A 21,236-nucleotide genomic window follows, 5' to 3' on the forward strand; every position below is an offset into this window, starting at 1 on the left:
ACTTTCCCTGGAATAGCCTCCCACTGTCGTTCTCTAAAACCTAAAAGAGAATTATGGATTTGATCAACTGGTCTCTGAATGCTATTGACACCCTTTTCTCAACGAGAAATCTGGAGTGCCCTGGAGGGACTTTCCCTGCCGGATACACGATGGACGGGTGGCAGAACTGGAGGATCATGTGCCTGGCGGGACTGTCAATCGAGGACGCTGAAGATATCTATCTATTCGGAACCATGATAACAGGGTTCTTGCTGATTGGAGTTGGCTTAGCCCTGGCTTATCGGAGAAATAAGAGAGTGGAACCGGCTGTTCAAACCCCCCCAAGGCTGCCGAAATGGAAACGAGGCGCAACCTCTCACAATGAACGTAATATGGTCAACACCTTGGAGACGCTTGCAGCTGCTGTGAAGGCTCAAAACAACACCATTGAGCGTATGAGGGGAAACATCAGAGAGAGGCCTGCTCAAAATGAGACCCTTGAGCGACAGTTGGAAAACATCGCGGAACGGCTCACTGCAGCTGTGAGGTCTCAGAATCAAAAGAACGATAACACCATGGAACAGAAGTTTGATACCATCATGGGGAGGCTCGCGGCTCTCCAACGGGAGATCGAGAGGCCAGTGTGTTAAAGAGCAGCCTGAAAAATTCTCCTGGGCTGCTCGCATGGAAATGAACAAAACCAACATAAACATTGCGGATCCCCATCACGGCGCCAGCTGCAGGCCGAACAATCACTCCCTGATAATGACTGTGTTACGGCTATTCTTCCCATCCCATGCAAGGACACCTGGATTGGCTGGAGGACTGTTTACTTAGCCTGATAGGCCGAAGGACACTGTCTCAGCTAAACTATGGACACGCACACACACACACTTACACTGACAAGCACTCACTCATCCCCCCTCCCTTTCCAACGCCTTCGATGCTTGTGCCCTACCGGGGATGATAGCAGTCAACTGGACCAGCACAGATGCTGCAGGACCGGATGCGCTGTCTACATCGGCTCTCTCTCACCTTTACCCGCCCCTGTTGCTTGTCTTGTGTTTCTATGGTGTATTGATAGTCATGTGCTTTTTGTGCTGAGGTGTTTTTTCTGTTATCAAACTGTTCTCCCACTAGGAGCTCAGTCTGAGTGGAGTTTTTTTTCTCCTCCTCTTACCTCATGTAGTGTATTTTCGTTGTTTTTTCCTATCAGCCTACCTTTCTGACATGTCTGCCCAATGTGATGTTTGTGTAAAGTTGGTCAGAAGGTTCCTTTGTAAGTGCACATGCGCCATTAGCGTGCTGCCTGCTGTAACCCTAATTTCCCTCGGGATGAATAAAGTATTCTGATTCTGATTCTGATTCTGATTAGCTCCCGCACACCCTTGTTAAATAATTAAACTCGTGGACTTCGACGTTCCTGTCAGAAAGCAGAGTGTCTGTGGAAGTCCACTGGTCTGGGTGTCCATCATGAACACTTCAGAGAACTTCTTCACTTATACAATAACTCAGTGAAACAGGCAAGATCCTCTTACTTCAATAATCTTATAAATCCTCATAACAATCATATTGTTTTCATGGCTGCGACGGCAGACGTGTAGTGGTGAGACAAAGGACCCAAGTGAGGCGACTAACTTACAAGTGAGATCTTTATTTACAGTAGGTGGTGAAATACAAACAAAACCAAGAACGACTGACATGGAGCTAACAGAACCTAAACTGGGTAAAACTAGGAATAAAAAAAATAACCTGAAGGCGGCGAGCAGAGGTGACACGGGAAAGTAGGCAGGAGAAACGTAGAGGTAACACAGGGGATGACAAGCAGATGGCCGAAAAGGGACAGAGAGAAGCACACTCTATAAACACACAGAGGGAAACAAGGGAATGGCACACAGGAGGGGGACACAGCTGAACCTCATTAAAGAGACAGGGAGGAAGCAAAACAGAATACGGTGACATAAGACACGGACCTTCAAAGTACAACAGGAAGCACCACAATTCACAAAGACGAGACTAGACAAGGGGACACAGCTGACAGGGGAGGCATAAAAGCAGTGCTAAAGAACTAAACAACTCCACAAGATACAACAGGAATTTAACCAAAACAAGATATATTAATAATCAAAGCATAAACAATGAATTATCCGACTCAGAACCACGACACTAATTGAAACTATCAACAGCATTGTTTCTCCAACATTTCAATATGCTGTTTGTAAATATGGTGATGAATGTGTGATCCAAAATCTCCTCAAGTGCTTCCCCTTATGAAGATGTCCCCGTGTTTCTTGGGTCATTTATTTCTTTTTCTCCAATCACACTCAATGACTTAACTACAGTAACAGGTCAAATGAAATCCTCATCATGCTCCTTAGATATATTACCTCCCTCTGTCCTGTCTGGGACTCTGACCAGTATTGGCCCCACATTGCTATCCATCATCAACAGTTCACTGATACAAGGCTGTGGTCCATCTTATTTTAAACATGCTGAGGTAACTCCTCTATTGAAAAAACTAGCTCTGCTGGTAATAATCGGCCTATTTCAAAATTGCCATTTATAAGCAATTATAAAGGGGGTGTCAAAAACTTGTTGAAAATCAGTTCAGGTCCTTACTGTGCAGATTACAGATTTTTGACCCTTTTCAATATGGCTTTAAAAAGCAGGACTCCACTGAGACGGCTCTCTTAAGGGTCTATAATAATCTATTAACGTCTTCTGATGCAGGAAATTGTTCTGTGATCATTTTGTCTCAGCGCAGCCTTCGACACCATTGACCATAAAATCGTACTCAACAGGTTGAAGTTTTTGGCAGGTACAGTGGATGCAAAAGTATTGGGCCCCCTTGAACTTTCCCACATTTTGTCACATTACAGCCACATACATGAATCAGCTTTATTGGAATTCCACGTGAAAGACCAACACAAAGTGGTGCACATGTGAAAAGTGGAACGAAAATCATTCATGATTCGAAAGATTTCTTACAAATAAATAACTGCAAAGTGGGGTGTGCGTAATTATTCAGCCCCCTCTGGTCTGAGTGCAGTCAGTTGTCCATAGACGTTGCCTGATGAGTGCTAATGACTAAACAGAGTGCACCTGTGTGTAATCTAATGTCAGTACAAATACGGCTGCTCTGTGACGGCCTCAGAGGTTGTCTAAGAGAATATTGGGAGCAACAACACCATGAAGTCCAAAGAACTCACCAGACAGGTCAGGGATAAAGTTATTGAGACATTTAAAGCAGGCTTAGGCTACAATTTCCCAAGCCTTGAACATCCCACGGAGCACTGTTCAAGCCATCATTCAGAAATGAAAGAAATGGATATTGTCTGTTTTGTTACTTAACTGTGTATTAAGTTTATTTTAACCTTTGTGTACAGCGCTTTGTGATTGCCTGTCTATGAAAGGCGCTTAATAAGTAAACTTTACTTACTCACCTGGAAACACACCTTGGCAGAATCTAACTGACGAGACAGGGGAAACAAAACTAAACATTACACACACGATGAGGGACTGTCAAAATAAAACAGGAAGTCACCACCACTGAACCAAAATTCAAAATAAATAAATTTTCTCAAAAATGACTTCTGACAATAAAGCCTCTTTTCCGCTGTTCAATACCAAAGAAATGTAAACTTTTTAAAATGATGCCAAGTTACAAAACTCTTAGCTGTGTCTCTAATAAAGCCTCTGTAACTGTAAGCTTGCTTCACTTCAGCAGCATAATGTTCAGATGTTGATTCATGGTTTTCTTCAGTTTTTGAACTACTGCAGAATATTTTTAACGTTATCTGTTTTAAAAAGCCAGGCCAGGAAAATCTCCTTCATGTTTTTCTGTGTTTTATCCTCAGTTACTTTGACACAAAGGCCTCTGTTGCTCGCACCTCTGATAAAGTCTCACAAGTGTCAGTACTGATAAATGATCATAATCATAATATTTCAGACTGTCTGAGGCAAAACTGAATCGAATCGGAATCCAGTCTATTTTATAAATCAGTGAGGAGACCCAGCCCTAGTGCCGAGGTAGGTCTCCCCAACAGAATTTGTTTCCCCTGGGTTAGGAGCACGCACTGGGCTGTACAAATCACGGATAGGTTAATTGATTAATCCAAATTGCCCATAGGTGTGAGTGCGGGAGTGAATGTAAAAAAATATATTTTTAAAGTGTTTTCTAATCAATCAGCTGATCAAATGCAGCAAAACAAAACATCAGAAAATGAGGAAAAACTTCAATCTTATCAAATCATCACAAGGAAACAGCTGAGATTGTGAACAGAATTAAATTGCAGGATCAATGAAAGTATGAATGTTGAAAAGAGGGATAAAAGGTATTACACACTGTGTAAACTGAAAATGACAGAAATTCCCTTTAACTCTCTCTAACTCACATACTTGGACATCAAATGAACTTAAGTTGAGTCATGTATCACCAGCTTCACAGACACAGGGACAAGTAATCGTTTATCAGGCCTCAAAGATGAAGCCTGGATAAACAGGCTCAGAGAATTTGGTTCTGAAGGTGTGACTCAGTTTGTGAGATGAGACTTTATAGTAGGAAAGAGTACCTGCAGGCCAATCAAGAAACACTCCCAGTTTTGGGCAACCAGTAGGACCAGGGTATTCAATGGTCATCATATTATGTTTTGCACAGAAAGTCAGAGGCAGTCTTAAAGGAAGGTGTAAACAGTGAAGACTCCAGGACAAATCATAACATCCAAGCATGCATGTTGCACCACTTCCTTTCCTCTCAAGGCACTTGTAGCTAACACCTACATCAACCATGCCAGAGCTGGTACTCCACTCTACCTCCCAGTAACAACGCCCAGTTAGAGCCTCTCTGCACAAAACCCGAGGAACCTCTCAGGAAGGTCGGGATACGACTGCATCTCTCCTCGTGTTGCCTTCTTGTTTCCTTCAGACAATATGAGTTGGTTCTTTGCTGTGTTTGGATCCAGGGTGAGATCACGGGCATCTGAAGGAGAGAATGAGGCTGAATCACAATTCGCAATTCACGATAGTACCACTGACACCTCTGTCTGTCCATTGCAGATCTCTTCTAAGTTACAGCAGGATGAATACCTTAGTCTAAATGAATTAACACCCCTGGGTCATACTAACTGTGCAAATCCTCAAAGCGCATGCCGAGGAGGAGGAGTTTTAATTCATTTAACAGTCTGAGGTATACAATTAAAGCTCAAACAATTGTTTTAGTTCTTGTAATGTGTCATACACCTATGTACAGTTATTTCATTTTTAACCTTAATTTATATTTTATTCCTTCCTAGTTAAATTTACCCTTTTTAATTTTTCATATTTATTTCCTTTCTTATTCATAGCCTTTTCCTTTTTTGTTTTCTTTAGGTCACGAGCAGTTGTCCAAGCATTTCACTACATATCGTACTGTGTATGACTGTGTACGTGACAAATAAAAATTTGAAAAAAACGTCTCAGAGTAGGTACATTCTCTACGTCTCACACAGCAAAATCTCCAGTGTTAAATTAACACTGGAGAGTGTCTATATGGGTCCACACCTCTGAGTGTTAAATACAACACTGTTGAGTGTTAAATTAACACTTTTGACAGTGTTATATGTTTAAAAGTAACATAGTTTTGAAGATTAACAACGGCTAACACTGAGCAGTGCTGATTTTCTAACACTGTAATATTTCTAACATTTTGAGTTATTTTACAGTGTTACAAAATCAGCACTGCTCAGTGTTAGCCATTGTTAATCTTCAAAACTGACTAGGTTACTTTTAAACATATAACACTGTCAAAAGTGTTAATTTAACACTCAACAGTGTTGTATTTAACACTCAGAGGTGTGGACCCATATAGACACTCTCCAGTGTTAATTTAACACTGGAGATTTTGCTGTGCAGAGTTTCTCAGACTTTTTATCTGATTTGGTGCTCATTTCATTGTAGTGGTTGATTTTAACATCCATTTAGTTGCTGAAAATAACAATCTCAACACTGCATTTAATCTATTATTAGATGCCATTGGCTTCTCTCAAAATGTAAAAGAGCCCACCGATGATTTTAATCACACTCTGGATGTTTTTCTTTCATATGGCATAAACTGAACATTTAACAGAATTCCCAGAAAACCTACTTTTGTCTGATTATTTCTTAAGAACATTTCTATTTACAACACTGGTTACAAAACAGTGGGAAATTAATTTCATACGGGATTTCTTCTCAAAGTGATGTAGCTAAGTTTAAGGATATAAATCCTTTACTGCTGTTTCCTTCATAGTCATGCGCCAACACAGTGCAGCTACTGAGACGCTACTCACACAGAGGTTGATTATCTCATGAATTGTTATTGCTCTTATTTGGTTCTGTGAAGCACTTGGGCATACCTCTGGTGTTTAAATGTGCTATATAAATAAAATTGTATTGTATGAATAGTGTGCCATCCTCACTGTGTATGACTACCTTCTACATTGTCTGTGAAGGTTCTCAGTCATCCAGGTCATCGTAGTCATCGTAGTCTAAGGAGCTTGCAAAGAAAAGCGTCTGGACTTCTTTGAGTTGCTTGAAAACGTTTCGCCTCTCATCCGAGAAGCTTCTTCAGCTCTAAGGTCAAATGGTGGAGAGTCCCAGATATAAACCTAGTGGGAGTATCCCCCCACAGAGGGACAAAAGGACCCCCTGATGATCCTCTAATCGCCTGAGCCAAGGTGTGAAACTGGGTGTGGGTCCCAATCAGCCAGAGTTTCGGGTGAGTTCATTGTGAAACCTGGCCCCACCTTATCATGTGAATTCCTGAGATCAGATTTGAACAGAGGCGGGGTTTACGACACCAACTCTCTGCCATCTATAACCCAGTTTTGAGATCCCTCCCAGACGCCTTAACGCCCACTCACATCCTGGGCCATCTGATCTCAGGAATTCGCATGATAAGGTGGGGCCAGGTTTCACAATGAACTCACCCGAAACCCTGGCTGATTGGGACCCACACCCAGTTTCACACCTTGGGTCAGGCGGTCTTTTTGTCTTTTACTTTTTGTCTTTTACTTGGGTCAGCAGCAAAGCTGTGTTTTTTGAGTGTATGTCCTGCCGGTGAGTCTGCTTTTGGTTCCTATCCTACTGCTGCGCACAGCCAGTCCGTGACACAGACATGATCTCTGATTTTAAAATTAGGCTTCAACTTTCCTTTTTGCTATGATGATCACATGAGCTCATCTGAAGCTCCCCTGAGACCTTGGCTGATTGTGACCTACACCCATTCTTGAACTGAAGAAGCTTCTCGGATGAGAGGTGAAACATCTTCAAGCAACTTAAAGAAGTCCAGACGCTTTTCTTTCCAAGCTCCTTAGAATACCAGAGTTTTCTTACTATTGTGCCCGGATGGCTGAACCAGAACACACATTACAAACTACAACTGATAGGTTTGTAGCTTGAACCTATTCGCTGGAACGTTGAAGACAATATAATTACACAGCAAAAGCATTGAACACCAAGTAGGCAAAGTTCTTCGTGTTACTCATGCATGAGGGAGACCTGCCTGGAGCCAAGTGTCGTTCCACCACTTGACCTCCGTCAGACTCCCAGCCAGGTTCCCCATAGCACTCCTTTTATTGTGGTTACATGAATATGCATAGGGTCATTAACATACGACGGACGTCTACATACAAACAAAGAGTACCGTGTGTGTGTGTGTGTGTGTGTGTGTGTGTGTGTGTGGGGGGGGGGGGGGGGGTCAGAGTGTGACCCCATAAATGACTTCCCTAAACTTGCTGGTCTGGAAAATCCAACCGTTCATCTAAACAAAAGGCACCTAGCCTAAAACAAACACAGCCAAGTTTATCCTGCCATAAAACAATAAAACAAGGTACGACCTCTTCTCATGCTCCCAGGATGTAGGTGTGCATTCCAGTGTGGAATACACACCAAGCCTTTGCAGCCTGTTAAAGATCACACATCCTATCACTACACAATTGATTATACACCTCTAAGCATATATGGTTAAATATTTCTAAGCATAAATGACAACCAACAATACAAAACCTAACAACAACCACAAGAGTTTTCTGGATCTTCTGATTTGTCAAGGTCCAGTTTCAAAGTGGGTGTCAAGTCAAACCGAGTAGGAGGTGGAGAGCCCTGAGGAAAAAAAGTAAACGTGACAGACTGGAGGGCGGAACTAATCTTGTGTCTGGGTTTCTGTCGGGAAGGAAAAAGAAGGCGAACTGGGGAGCAACAGGAAGTTGCCACTTTCGGGAAAAGCCCAGCATAATTCTTTCAATAAGTTGTTGCCAACATGAATATTGTGTGGAACTGAAGTATCTACAAAGCCAGGGAGGCAGCCGGTAAGGGAATGGTTGCTGACTATGGTAAAAGACTTTGAAGCGAGTTGCTAAAGAATCGCGGCTGCCGCTAGCTTACGTAGCATTAGCACTGTGCCGTGAGTTGGTTGCCTGTTTACGAGCGGCACCATTGTTTATTGTTGGTCTGCATATGGAAGACTGTTAATGCTTGCATATGGTTAAGAGAAGCTGGTTATAAATACTATTGTTATTGCTCAAGTTCTAATGCAGATTGATTATTTAATTTAGCACTTTAATAGAAAGCAGTATTTCTCAAGGTGTATGTACAATTGCTAGTGAATTACATAATTTGAGCATTTAAAAATACTCAAGTAAATATTGTACTACAAAGCTTGCGCACTGCATTGATGTGTTTAAAAAAGAAAATGTGTTTGGGATTGTTTACAATATTTGCAGATGTGTGATAACAAACATAATTTGTATTTTGGTTTTTTTGGTTTGTATTTAAAGGTTTTTCACCTATGGCTGACTGTGGCCGAAAAGAAGATTAAAGAAAAGGAAAACAAAAGATCTGCCTGGTCATTGAGTGAAACCCAGTTAAACACCTGTGGTAGATGCATCAATCCCTTTCAAGCGGGGAAGCTGCACAAACTTAGAGAGCTTCACAGTGAAAAACCGGGAAATCAAATCTGGGAAAAATGACCTGGAGTCCTGGGATAAGGGAATAATTAGTGCAAAGAGGAAATTCGGAGAATCCCTCAAGTTGCATGTGCCATTCCCATTAGTAAATAAACCCCAGTTCAAGCCTGAGCACACAAAAATGGCAGACCAAGCTGCTGGAAAGTCAGTTGAACAACTCAAAGGAGTGAGGGCAACAGCCAAGAGATCATTCTCTCGTCTGGTTAATAGCATTACGAGGACGCATGAGGATATGACTGAAGAAGAACTCAAAGACAGTTTCAATAGACTGACGATGGAAGCAGAGAAAGTCATGGAGGCCAATGATGATCTAGAGGCCGGTTTCATTACAGAGCTAGAGGCAAAGCCTGACACAAGTGAAGCAGCTGTGCTGACAGAACAGCAGAGAGCCGACTTAGCAAAGACTGCAAGTGAATGTGAGTTAAAACCGAAGGAAATAAAAACCCTAGTCAGAGAGGCTCTCTGGGCCAACTTTGGAAGTGCAGAATTGTCCACAGCACTACAGGCAGCAGAGGCTGAGTGTGAACATGTTGCTGCCATTACGCCTGACGGTAATTATGAAGGGTATGATTTCGTTCTTGGCCACCTGAAAGAACTGGTGGGAGTGGCAAAGGAGAGGTATAGCAAGTGGAAGCATTGGATCCCATCAGGTATTCGGAGAGATCTTCAAAGCAATATACAGAAGCTGGAACTCTGCGTCCCCAGGCTGGTTTCCAGAAAAGCTGACTTTCTGGAGATGAGAATAAAGGAGGATGCTGATCACCTGTCATCATTGCCAGTTACCTCCAGCTGCCCCATGCCAATCATCAAGCTGAAACCAACAGCACTTCCTAAGTTTCTTGGAAATAAACGAGACTTCCACAGATGGAAGAAGGAATGGGAGGTTCTTCAGGGGCAGGCGGAGCCATCTGGTTCGAAAGAGATCAAAAAGTTTCAGCTACTTGATAGTGTGGATGAGAAAATAACGAGAGAACTTCGACTCACCACTTACAACACTGCAGACGACATCTTTCGTGTTTTGGAGAATCGGTTCGGCAATCAAACATCAATTGCTATTGAAATAGTGGAGGAGTTACAGAGAATGCCAGCTGTCAAGAGCCACCAGCCAAGAAAAATAGTGGAATTAATTCAAGCTGTGGAGAAGGCACTTCAAGACCTGGTTGACCTTGGTGACACGGGGGCCATAAAAAAACCCACTGGTGACAAAGTCAATCGAAAGTAAACTTCCGGAAACACTCAAAAAGGAGTGGCTTATTTATGTTGCTGACAGTAGAAACACGGTCACCCCAGAAAAACGATTTGATAGTCTTCTGGAATTCCTCAAAGAGCAAGAAACCATATATGAACAGCTTGATCATCTGAGAGAGGAAGAGCCAAGTAGGCGAGAAAGAGTGGAGCTGAAACATTCCAGAACCAAATTCACCAAATCAGGTAGTGATGAAGGGTGTGTGGTCTGCGGTGATGGAAAGCATAAAAAGAAACTCTACTTCTGCAGGCAATTTAAGACATTAAAGCTTGCAGAAAAGAAGGCCGCAATTAAGAAACTAGGCGCATGCTGGAGTTGTCTCGACGTTCATGACAAAGGGTCATACTGCAAACCCACTTATCTGTGCAAAAACCCAGGCTGCAAAGAAGCACACGCTGCGGAGCACCATTACTACCTATGCCCTAATGCTGAGGTGAGGAAGGGAAGTGCAGCAGGGAAGCAAAATAGATCTGATCCAGAGGGAGGAAAGGTCAGCAGGAAATGTACAGAGGATCAGGAGGAGTTCCTCAGAAAACTGTCACCTGAACTGGCAAGAGAATGCAGGGATGCGTTTTCAAACACTGCATCTAGGACATGCAGCACCACCAAGGAGCAGCCAAGCCTCCTATTTGAAGGTGGGCTTCGAGAGCTGCCAGTAATCATGATGCTCCTTGAGGTCACAGCTAATGCTGGGCAAAAGATTGGGACATTAATTGACCTGGCTTCTGACACCAACTATATAACCCACAGGGCTGCAAGCAGTCTTAACCTAAGAAGTGAAGAAATCACTCTGGTTGTTCATGGAGTAGGGGCAATGAAAACGCACGTGAGAACAAGGCGGTATCTTTTAAAGATCCGAGTCAGAACGCCTAGAGGCACCCTTAGGTCACACCAACTGGTCTGCTATGGACTCGACAGCATAGCAGAAGTCCACAAACATGTCACACCGAGTCAGCTACAAAGGTTCTTTCCGGATATACCACTCAACGATCTTGTAAGACCGAAAGACATTCATCTGCTTATAAGTCATAAAGAAGGTCGGCTAGCGCCTCAGAGGAGCAGAGTCATCGGTGACCTTGTGTTATGGGATGGGCCACTTGGAAAGACAGTTGGGGGAACTCACCCTGAGCTCTTCGAGGAGCTTACTGTCTCTGCCCACATGTCCAAGACACACTTTGCCAGGTCAATGAGAGCAGCAGCTGTCAAGTATGAGGAGCTCATTGGCGAGGCCTCGGACCAGTCTTCAACAAGGAAGCATGTTCCTGCTAAGCTTCAGAGGTCAAGTACCTCAACCACCAGTCGAGGATTCTTAGAGTGGTGGAAGTGGGATAGTATTGGTGCTGCATGTGAGCCAAAGTGTGGGGGTTGTCGTTGCGGAAATTGCCAGCCAGGTGGGAAAGAAATGACACTGGCCGAGGAGAGAGAGCTTGAAATAATAAGAGAAGGACTCACCTATGTCACGGGTGATGGCCACAGCGACGAGCCACACTGGCATACCAGATACCCTTGGGCTGAAGATCCAGTATCCTTACCAGATAACAAAAAAGGAGTTGAGAGCACATTCCTCCGGACAGAGAAACAATTGGCCAAGGAGCCTGAATGGAAAGCTGCTTATGCCGCTCAGGTGCATGACATGGTGGAGCGTGGAGCTGCAGTCAAGTTGTCCAAGGACATGATCAGTAACTGGGATGGGCCAGTGTGGTACGTGAGCCACCTCATTGCTCCGAATCCCCACTCTGTTACAACTCCAGTGAGGCTTGTGTGGAATAGCAGCCAGAGGTTTAGAGGTGTGAGCTTGAACGACCTGCTAATAAAGGGTCCAGATGTCCTCAACCAGATTCGAGCAGTTCTCCTCAGATTCAGGGGCGGAGTGTACGGAGCCCTTGGTGACATAAAAAAGATGTACAATTCAGTTTGGTTAGAAGACAAAGAGATGCATCTGCATAGGTTCCTCTGGCGGGACTCTGAGGATGACGAGCTAGAGGAATATGCCATCACAAGGGTGAACATTGGAGATAAACCGGCAGGATGCATTGCACAGCTGGCAATGCGTGAAACTGCCAGCCTTTCTACCTTTTCCCACCTCAAGGAGGAACGTCGTGTACTCCAGCAAGACAGCTATGTCGACGACATCCTTACCTCTCACAATGACATGAACCAACTAAAAGTCATTACGGAGAACATTGAGCAGATCCTAAAGGCTGGAGGATTTGAGCTGAAACCTTGGGTCTTGTCTGGTCAAAGTGGGAGGAGGAAGCGCAATGACGAGGGTGAGAAAACAAGAATGAAAACCATTGTCCTACCAAACCAAATGCGTGACGAAGAAAACAAAGCTCTTGGTCTGGGTTACATAGTGGAAGAAGACAAGCTTCATGTCATGGTAGCAATCAACTTCTCCAAGAGGAAGAAAAAGATGCGAGTTGGCCAAGACCTTGCCCAGGAGCAGATTAAGACCCACACGCCAAACCCACTGACGCGAAGAGAGCTTCTCAGCCAAGTGTCAGGGTTGTATGACCCAGTCGGTTTGGTCACTCCTGCAAAGCAAAAAGGAGCAATCTTAGTTCGCAGGGCATTCCAAGAGACAAAAGTAGAAAGCTGCTTGGTCAAGGACACTTGGGATATGGCGCTCTCAGATGCCCTGAGGGAGGACGCCATTAGGCTTTTTGAGGAGTATGCCCAGCTCAGCAAAGTCACATTTGCAAGGGCGCTAACTCCCCCGTGCTTCACCGAAGAACCCTGGGCAATTACTTTCTCCGATGGAAGTGAGCAAGCCTATGGGGCAGTGTTGTACTTAAGGTGGAATTCAGATCAGGGCCCAATCATCAGGTTGGTGGAGTCCAAAGCTAAGTTAACACCATTGGACCACAAAGGGGATGTTGTCAAAGCAGAGCTGTGTGGGGCAGTGTTTGGCTCACGCCTAAAGAAATACTTTGAGGCGCAAAGCCGGATTCAGGTTGAGAGGTGGTATCACTTTGTCGATAGCCAAACCGTCATTGGGGCAATACAGCGGGAGAGCTATGGGTACCAGACCTTTTTTGCAATAGGATTGGAGAAATACAGAGCAGCACAAGGATTCAAGATTGGTGGTGGGTTCCTGGCCCTCAGAACATTGCGGATGTAGTTACAAGAGGAGCTAGTCCCAGGGATCTAGATGAAGACTCAGAATGGCAAAATGGTCCAAAGTTCTTGAGTTTGCCGGTGTGCGAGTGGCCAGTCAGGTCAGCTAAAGAGTTAGCCGCCACTGCCAAAGAAAACGTCAATAAGCTGCAAAGAAAGGCGTTTGTCGCTGCCTTGACAAGGGCCGAGATAAAAGGGCAAGAAGAAAAGCGAAGTCGGGCTGCTGAGGCCCAGGGAGAGCAGCGAAGGCCACCTGCGGGGTCAGTCATCAAGAACCTTGTAGATGTCAAGCGGTTTAGGGACCTAACTCGATTAGTTAGATCAGTTGCTTGGACTTGGAGAGCAGCTAGAAAGTTTCTTGGGGGACATCCAGCTGCTAATGACCCAAAGTGGGAGGCAGTCCCGTTGGTAGGAGTAATTTCGGTGAAGGAACGTGAAGATGCCCTAAGAGACATCTTCCTTGCAGCACAAGACGGCGCTGTCTTCCCAAGCACTACTACAGATAGACTGGTTGTATACAAAGACCCAAGCTCTGGGCTCTTTGTTTGTGGCGGCCGAGTGCAAGCTTTTAAGAAAGACCAGGTTAGTGTTCCCATCTTGGCTTATGATGCTTGGATCTCTACACTGTTGGCTCGGGAGGCCCACAATGAGAGTCATGAGGGAGTTGCTGGGACCCTGCTCAGAATGAGGAAGAAAGCGTGGGTCATAAGAGGGAGAAGGATTGCTCAAAAAGTTGTGGATGGTTGTGTGGTTTGCCGGAAAGCAAAAGCACAGAGTTGCCGGCAAATAATGGACGACTTACCTCCGGAAAGAACTCAACCTGCTTTACCTTTTGAGTTCACAACAGTGGATCTCTTTGGACCCTACCAAGTGAAGGATGACATCAAGAAAAGAGTCATGATAAAGGTTTGGGGGGTTGTATTCTGTTGTATGGCCAGCAGAGCGATTCACACGGAGTTAGTAAATTCCTTGTCGACTGAAGGCTTCTTAATGGCTTACCAGAGATTTACAGCAATTAGAGGACATCCAAGAAAGATCTGGTCAGACCCAGGTACTAATTTCGTAGGAGCAAAGTCTGTCTTGAAGGAACTTACCGGATTCTTGGAAAGTCAGAATAAGTTTGTCTTGGAGGAGACTGCAGCAAAGAATGGAACAGAGTGGATGTGGAAAGTAAATCCGGCTGATTCCCCACATAGAAATGGAGCTGCTGAGGCTGCTGTGCGCATTGTGAAGAGAGCACTCCAGAGTCTTAGAAGGGAGTCTGGGCTAAGTTACAGTGAGTTCCAGACAGCTCTTCATGTGGCAGCTAACCTTGCAAATGAGCGCCCGATTGATGCCAGAGTACAGAGTCGGGAAGGTTGCATTCATTACGTCACACCCAACAGTCTTTTGCTTGGTCGAGCATCTCAAAGTGGGGACTTCAAGATGTTTGACTTTTCCGTTTACCCCTATAAGAGACTTCAAGCAATCCAGGCAGAAGTGAGTAAGTTTTGGAGGTCCTGGAGCCAACTTGCTGGCCCTAATTTGTTTGTAAGGAGCAAGTGGCACACTGCACACAGAAATGTCACTGTTGGAGATGTCGTCTGGTTAAGTGATCAGAATGCGCTGAGAGGGCACTTCAAAATGGGCATAGTTGTCAGCACTAATCCAGACAAAAAGGGTATCGTGAGGGACGTCAATGTCCGGGTATGCCCAAGTTACAGTGGTTCTGTGGCTAAGTCCTTGAGGGCGGAGGACTTAAGCTCTAGTTCAAGAGGAGCGACTCCAGTGGCTCAAGCTACCATCCTTCATAGAGACGTCAGACGTCTAGTTGTTCTGTTACCTGTGGAGGAGCAAAATGGGACCAAGTCGTCAGTGTCATGCTTAAATGGGATGAGTTAAACTGCGGTTTGCTTGTGAACTTGGCGATCTCCTGTGTTCCAAGGGAAGATCGAGTGGGAGGTGTCAAGTCAAACCGAGTAGGAGGTGGAGAGCCCTGAGGAAAAAAAGTAAACGTGACAGACTGGAGGGCGGAACTAATCTTGTGTCTGGGTTTCTGTCGGGAAGGAAAAAGAAGGCGAACTGGGGAGCAACAGGAAGTTGCCACTTTCGGGAAAAGCCCAGCATAATTCTTTCAATAAGTTGTTGCCAACATGAATATTGTGTGGAACTGAAGTATCTACAAAGCCAGGGAGGCAGCCGGTAAGGGAATGGTTGCTGACTATGGTAAAAGACTTTGAAGCGAGTTGCTAAAGAATCGCGGCTGCCGCTAGCTTACGTAGCATTAGCACTGTGCCGTGAGTTGGTTGCCTGTTTACGAGCGGCACCATTGTTTATTGTTGGTCTGCATATGGAAGACTGTTAATGCTTGCATATGGTTAAGAGAAGCTGATTATAAATACTATTGTTATTGCTCAAGTTCTAATGCAGATTGATTATTTAATTTAGCACTTTAATAGAAAGCAGTATTTCTCAAGGTGTATGTACAATTGCTAGTGAATTACATAATTTGAGCATTTAAAAATACTCAAGTAAATATTGTACTACAAAGCTTGCGCACTGCATTGATGTGTTTAAAAAAGAAAATGTGTTTGGGATTGTTTACAATATTTGCAGATGTGTGATAACAAACATAATTTGTATTTTGGTTTTTTGGTTTGTATTTAAAGGTTTTTCACCTATGGCTGACTGTGGCCGAAAAGAAGATTAAAGAAAAGGAAAACAAAAGATCTGCCTGGTCATTGAGTGAAACCCAGTTAAACACCTGTGGTAGATGCATCAATCCCTTTCAAGCGGGGAAGCTGCACAAACTTAGAGAGCTTGACAGTGGGAGTCCGTACATTCATGTAACTCTGGGTCAAAATGGAGTGGGGCTGCTTTGACCTGTTTGTACTGGTGTGATATTATAGTTATTATTGTTATTATTATTAAATTAATTTTTTATAAATTGTTGTAAAAGTACATGTAGAGGCTGTTTGTTCCCCTTTATGAATAGTTTTGTGTTGCTCCTCTCGTTGCAGTTTATCATGTATGAAAACATTTATTTTTACATTAGTTTTGAATCGTTTCACTAATTAATCTTTGGTTTAATCCTGGTTAACTGCTCGCCTTGTTAAAGGAGAAATATACCAAGCTAAAAGTGGCTTAGTGACAGTGAAGGAATGAAAGCAAGACATTTCCTGTTTATTCTTTCAAGATTTTAGTTTGGGTTACTGTCAGCAATAACTAATAATAACTCATAATAATAGCTGTACAAACAATATATAAAAGAATAATTATGTGGGAAGTTAAGGTTTCTATGAAATCTGAATATAATCTGAATCTGTCAGAAAAACAAAGAGTTGTTTGGTAAGTTTGGACATTTGCCTGGGATCAGTTTGTCTCTCCGGGCATCATAGAGCATCCCTAAGGTGAAAGGTCAACCCAGAGCAGCCGCTTCCATGATACCTGAGGCTATGGCTCCTAAACCCAAACACACGGGTTAAAGATGAGATTCAACTTTTTTTTCTATTCAAACTAAATGCAAAAATAGAAAAGTATTTCTTCTTTTTTTCTGTCTGTTACTTTAATGACACCACAAATGTATGTATTTGTTAGGGTCCCTGGGTCGTTGACCCAGTGTTTTGTGTTTTTGGTTCTTTGATTTTGTTATTTCATTATTTTCTAGCTTTGCTTTATGGGTTTTAGGATCATTCTTAGTTTAGGTTCTCTTGGTGGGGTTTGGTTAGAGTTTTAGTGTTCTGGTTTTCTGTCTGTGTTCCATAGTTGCTGTCTCCCCTGTCTGCTGTATCCCCACATCCAGTCAGTGTCTGTGTCTGCCCTGGTCCCACGTCTTTGTTCCCTTTGTTATAGTGCCTGCCTGTGAGTCTGTGTTATGTTTCCTGTTTTACTTTGAAAGTCCATGTCTGATGTTAATGTGTCTGGTTTTGCTTCCTTTGTCTCGTTAGGCCTGATTTGCCCCAGCTGTGTTTCCCTCCTGTTACCCATTCCCTGATTGCTCTCTCTGTGTATTTAAGCCCCGTGTTTCTTTGTGTCTGTGTCGTGATCTGCTCTCATTTATGCTGTGTGTTCTGTTTGCCTGGTCATGTAAGTTTATTTGGATTTTTGGATTTTGGATTTTGGATTTCTGTTACTTTTTGCCATCCAGCAATAAAAGCTGAGTTTTGAGCCATTTTCCGCCTCCGAGTGTCTGCACTTTGGGTCCATCTACTTCCACTCCTACCTGCACACAGCCTTAACCTGACAGAAGATCACGACCAGAACATGGACCCTGCAGACTCTTCAGCTTTTGGATTCAACGCTGAGATGGAGCGGATGATTAAGCTCCTTGACCGCATTGCTCAGGCCAATGATTTGAGGACCATGGCAGTTGGGCTAAGCGCTGTAGATGCCATCATTCGGAGCAACCCTCCGCTTACTCAGCTTTCTATGGACACTGTGCTGGGCAGCTCCATAGCTGCCTGGAGGGAGCAAGTCAGGGCTGGCGAGCTTGCTCTCTCTACCTCCACCTCCACTTCTTTACCGCCGCCCCAGGACAACACACACTCACCACCTGCCTCGTCGCTACCTCAGACTGCCTCTCCTTCCTCACACCAGTCGGGACCTTGTTCGCCTGCCCATTCGCCTGCCTTTTTCCTGGCGGCCATGTGGTTGGAGGATGAGGAGGAGGTCTCCGTTTCTCCGCCAGTTTCAGTTCCCTCCTTCAGAAGGAAACGACGCCACCGTCGCCCCTCTCCTCAATCTTCTGGTCAGCCACCTGTCTCCGCTGGAGGATCCGAGGGGCCAGTTCAGCCTCCTGTCTCCGCTGAAGGGTCCGAGGGGCCCGTTCAGCCACCTGTCTCCGCTGGAGGGTCCGAGGGGCCCGTTCAGCCACCTGTCTCCGCTGGAGGGTCCGAGGGGCCCGTTCAGCCACCTGTCTCCGCTGGAGGGTCCGAGGAACCGCTTCAGCTGTCTCTTCCTGCTGGAGGATCCAAGGGGCCGGTTCAGCCTCTTGCCTAGTCAGCTGGGGGTCCGGGAGGACCCAGCCAGCACGTCCCAGTGTCTGCTGATGGTTCTGGCGAGGCCGTTCAGCCACCACCGGCTCCACCGCCTGGTCCGGCCCCCGCCTCTGCAGCTCCGCCTGGTCCGGCCCCCGCCTCTGCAGCTCCGCCTGGTCCGGCCTCCGAGTGTTCAGCTTCGTCTGCTCCTGAGGTCTCCATGCTGTCTGTTCCTGCACGTCCCGTCCGGCCTGCTCGTCCTGCACGTCCCGTCCGGCCTGCACGTCCCGTCCGGCCTGCACGTCCCGTGGCCTGCTCGTCCTGCACGTCCCGTCCGGCCTGCACGTCCTGCCCATCCTGCCCGTCCTGCTCGTCCTGTCCGGCCGATGACTGGACATCGTTGCCGTCATGGACGGCCCCCTGAACTACGCCGCCGCCGGTGCCTCCCGCCCGGCCGGCCTCCTGATCTGCACCGGTGCCTCCCGCCTGCCCGGCCTCCTGGCCTGTTTTCTGGGCTCTCGGACCGTCAGCCTCCGGGCTGCCCCCCTGACCTGCCCGGGCTTGAACTGTTGTGCCATCAGCCTCCGGGCCGGCCCCCTGAACTTTTTTTTCGAGACTGTTGCCTGGGCCTCTGCGCCTTTCATGGGCTCGTTTATTTGTTTTTGGACTGTTCCTGGGCCTTAGTGCTGTTATTTTGGACCTTGTTCCCTGTGTTTTGGTTTCTGGCTCGATTTGTTTCGTGCCCTCCGTCCTGTTTCCCCCCCCGCCCGCCCTGGTTGGGTTGTTTTTTGTTTTTTGGTGTTCTGGTTTGGGCTGTCTGGAAGCCAGCCCTTAAGGGGGGGGGGGGGGTACTGTTAGGGTCCCTGGGTCGTTGACCCAGTGTTTTGTGTTTTTGGTTCTTTGATTTTGTTATTTCATTATTTTCTAGCTTTGCTTTATGGGTTTTAGGATCATTCTTAGTTTAGGTTCTCTGGGTGGGGTTTGGTTAGGTTTTCTGTCTGTGTCCATAGTTGCTGTCTCCCCTGTCTGCTGTATCCCCACATCCAGTCAGTGTCTGTGTCTGCCCTGGTCCCACGTCTTTGTTCCCTTTGTTATAGTGCCTGCCTGTGAGTCTGTGTTATGTTTCTTGTTTTACTTTGAAAGTCCATGTCTGATGTTAATGTGTCTGGTTTTGCTTCCCCTTGTCTCGTTAGGCCTGATTTGCCCCAGCTGTGTTTCCCACCTGTTACCCATTCCCTGATTGCTCTCTCTGTGTATTTAAGCCCTGTGTTTCTTTGTGTCTGTGTCGTGATCTACTCTCATTTATGCTGTGTGTTCTGTTTGCCTGGTCATGTAAATTTATTTGGATTTTTGGATTTTGGATTTCTGTTACTTTTTGCCACTTTTTGCCATCCAGCAATAAAAGCTGAGTTTTGAGCCATTTTCCGCCTCCGAGTGTCTGCACTTTGGGTCCTTCTACTTCCACTCCTACCTGCACACAGCCTTAACCTGACAGTATTAGTCCTGATCTTGGTATCAGTTACTTCCTGTTTTATTTTGATAGTCCCTCGTCTCATGTACACCATGTTTGCTTTTGCTAAGCATGCTGCAGCCAACAGTGTAGATTTGAGTCCAGGACCTTCTTACTATGATGCAATGTCACTACTCCCCACATCACTGTGCTGCAGTTTGGATTAGGTGATATTTTGACTTCCACACTTAGCGTCCACTTTTCTGTTTAGAGAATTATGGATACTTGCCAACAATGTAGCCAGCGATTTTATGAAAAGTGAATAATTCAATGACCAAAAACGTCAGACCCAACCTTTCTCTATAGTAGTTCATATAAAACTGGTCACAGTCGCTACTTTCACACAATTTGCTGACACAAAGCAAAACTGCATTAATTCTTAACTGCACTACTGAATGTGCAAGTTAAGGTCCCTCATGTGTAGTTGATGTACTGCAATGTAAAAGAGGTTCACAAAAAAAGAAAGGGGAAATCTGAGTATAACCAAGACCACAGAATGCCTGACTCTAATTCACTAACATACGCACAGTGCTGGAAAGAAAACTGGCCTGCATGTATGTTTCAGGAATTGTTTTCTTTTTGCACAGGTTAAGAACATTTCCACTGAAATATCAGAGAATGAGACTGAATGAGAGCTGTGAGACTGAACCAAACAATGGGCACAAGAGGATCAAACCGCCAACCTTCCGATTGGTAGGTAACCTGCTCCATCTCCTGCGCTCCACCAAGTACTTGTACTGCATTTGCTCCTACATTTTTAACCAAATATCTGTACTTTCTACTCTGAGAGACCAAACAGACTAGAAGTTAAGAAAACACCAGCAAACAGAAAAACGTGGCAAAAGCACAGAAAACACAATGGAAATAGAAACGAAAAGAAAAGAAAATAGAAAAAAGAAAATGGAAATAGAAAGCATGCTGCAAAAACTAAAAGCAAATAAATTAAACAAGATAAAATCAGAAAGATTCTGGGGACACAATAACTTAACAGACCAATGTGGAAGTGTGGTGGTGGATAATTTTTTAATGGTGGAAGGCCCTGAAAAGTAAACCTCTGAAAATAAGTACTGAGTTTTATCCCAATGATTTATGTAGTGATACAAATGTTCCATAACAAAGAACATGAAAACTTTATTTCTGGCCAAAGGTTGGCAAAGTTACGTGACATTAGTGATCATGACACTCAGCTGCAGTGGCGGCCCTAGCCTGTTTGGTGCCCTGGGTGAATCCCCCCTCTGGCGCCCCCCCAACCTGGGGCAGCAGGTTCTTACCTTCTTACCTTCAGGCAGCGAGCAACAGCAGCTGGTTCAGACTGAGAGTAGAAACGAAGGGATTATTTCAGTCTTGTAATAAAGCTCGAGTGCAGCTGATGGTAGGAAAACAGACTCTGCTTCTTACTGAGTGTCTGCTGGGATGGAGTGGTGGAAAAGCTCAGAGAGAAAGGAGAG

General features: G+C 45.0%; 1 protein-coding gene across 2 annotated transcripts; it reads left to right on the top strand.

Moving 5' to 3' along the window:
* The first annotated feature begins 8,070 nt into the window (after positions 1–8,070).
* On the top strand, positions 8,071–16,024 carry LOC113027968 (uncharacterized). Of its 2 annotated transcripts, none has more exons than XM_026177838.1 (2): positions 8,071–8,303; positions 8,772–13,332. In XM_026177838.1, exon 2 carries the CDS (start codon positions 10,868–10,870, stop codon positions 13,325–13,327), a length of 2,460 nt encoding a protein of 819 aa, XP_026033623.1. In that variant the 5' UTR covers positions 8,071–8,303; positions 8,772–10,867; the 3' UTR covers positions 13,328–13,332. The 2 variants fall into 2 exon arrangements, 1 of the variants encoding a protein (XP_026033623.1); XR_003273175.1 differs by lacking the exon at positions 8,071–8,303 and adding an exon at positions 15,972–16,024 and having other exon boundaries at positions 10,158–15,504.
* The last annotated feature ends 5,212 nt before the right edge of the window (positions 16,025–21,236 follow it).

The sequence above is a fragment of the Astatotilapia calliptera genome, chromosome 8 (genome assembly GCF_900246225.1).
Source record: "Astatotilapia calliptera chromosome 8, fAstCal1.2, whole genome shotgun sequence".
Classification (NCBI taxonomy): domain Eukaryota; kingdom Metazoa; phylum Chordata; class Actinopteri; order Cichliformes; family Cichlidae; genus Astatotilapia; species Astatotilapia calliptera.

Coding starts and splice junctions, on each gene's coding strand:
- LOC113027968 (XM_026177838.1), top strand. CDS start 10,868: ATGATGCTCCTTGAGGTCACAGCTAATGCTGGGCAAAAGATTGGGACA.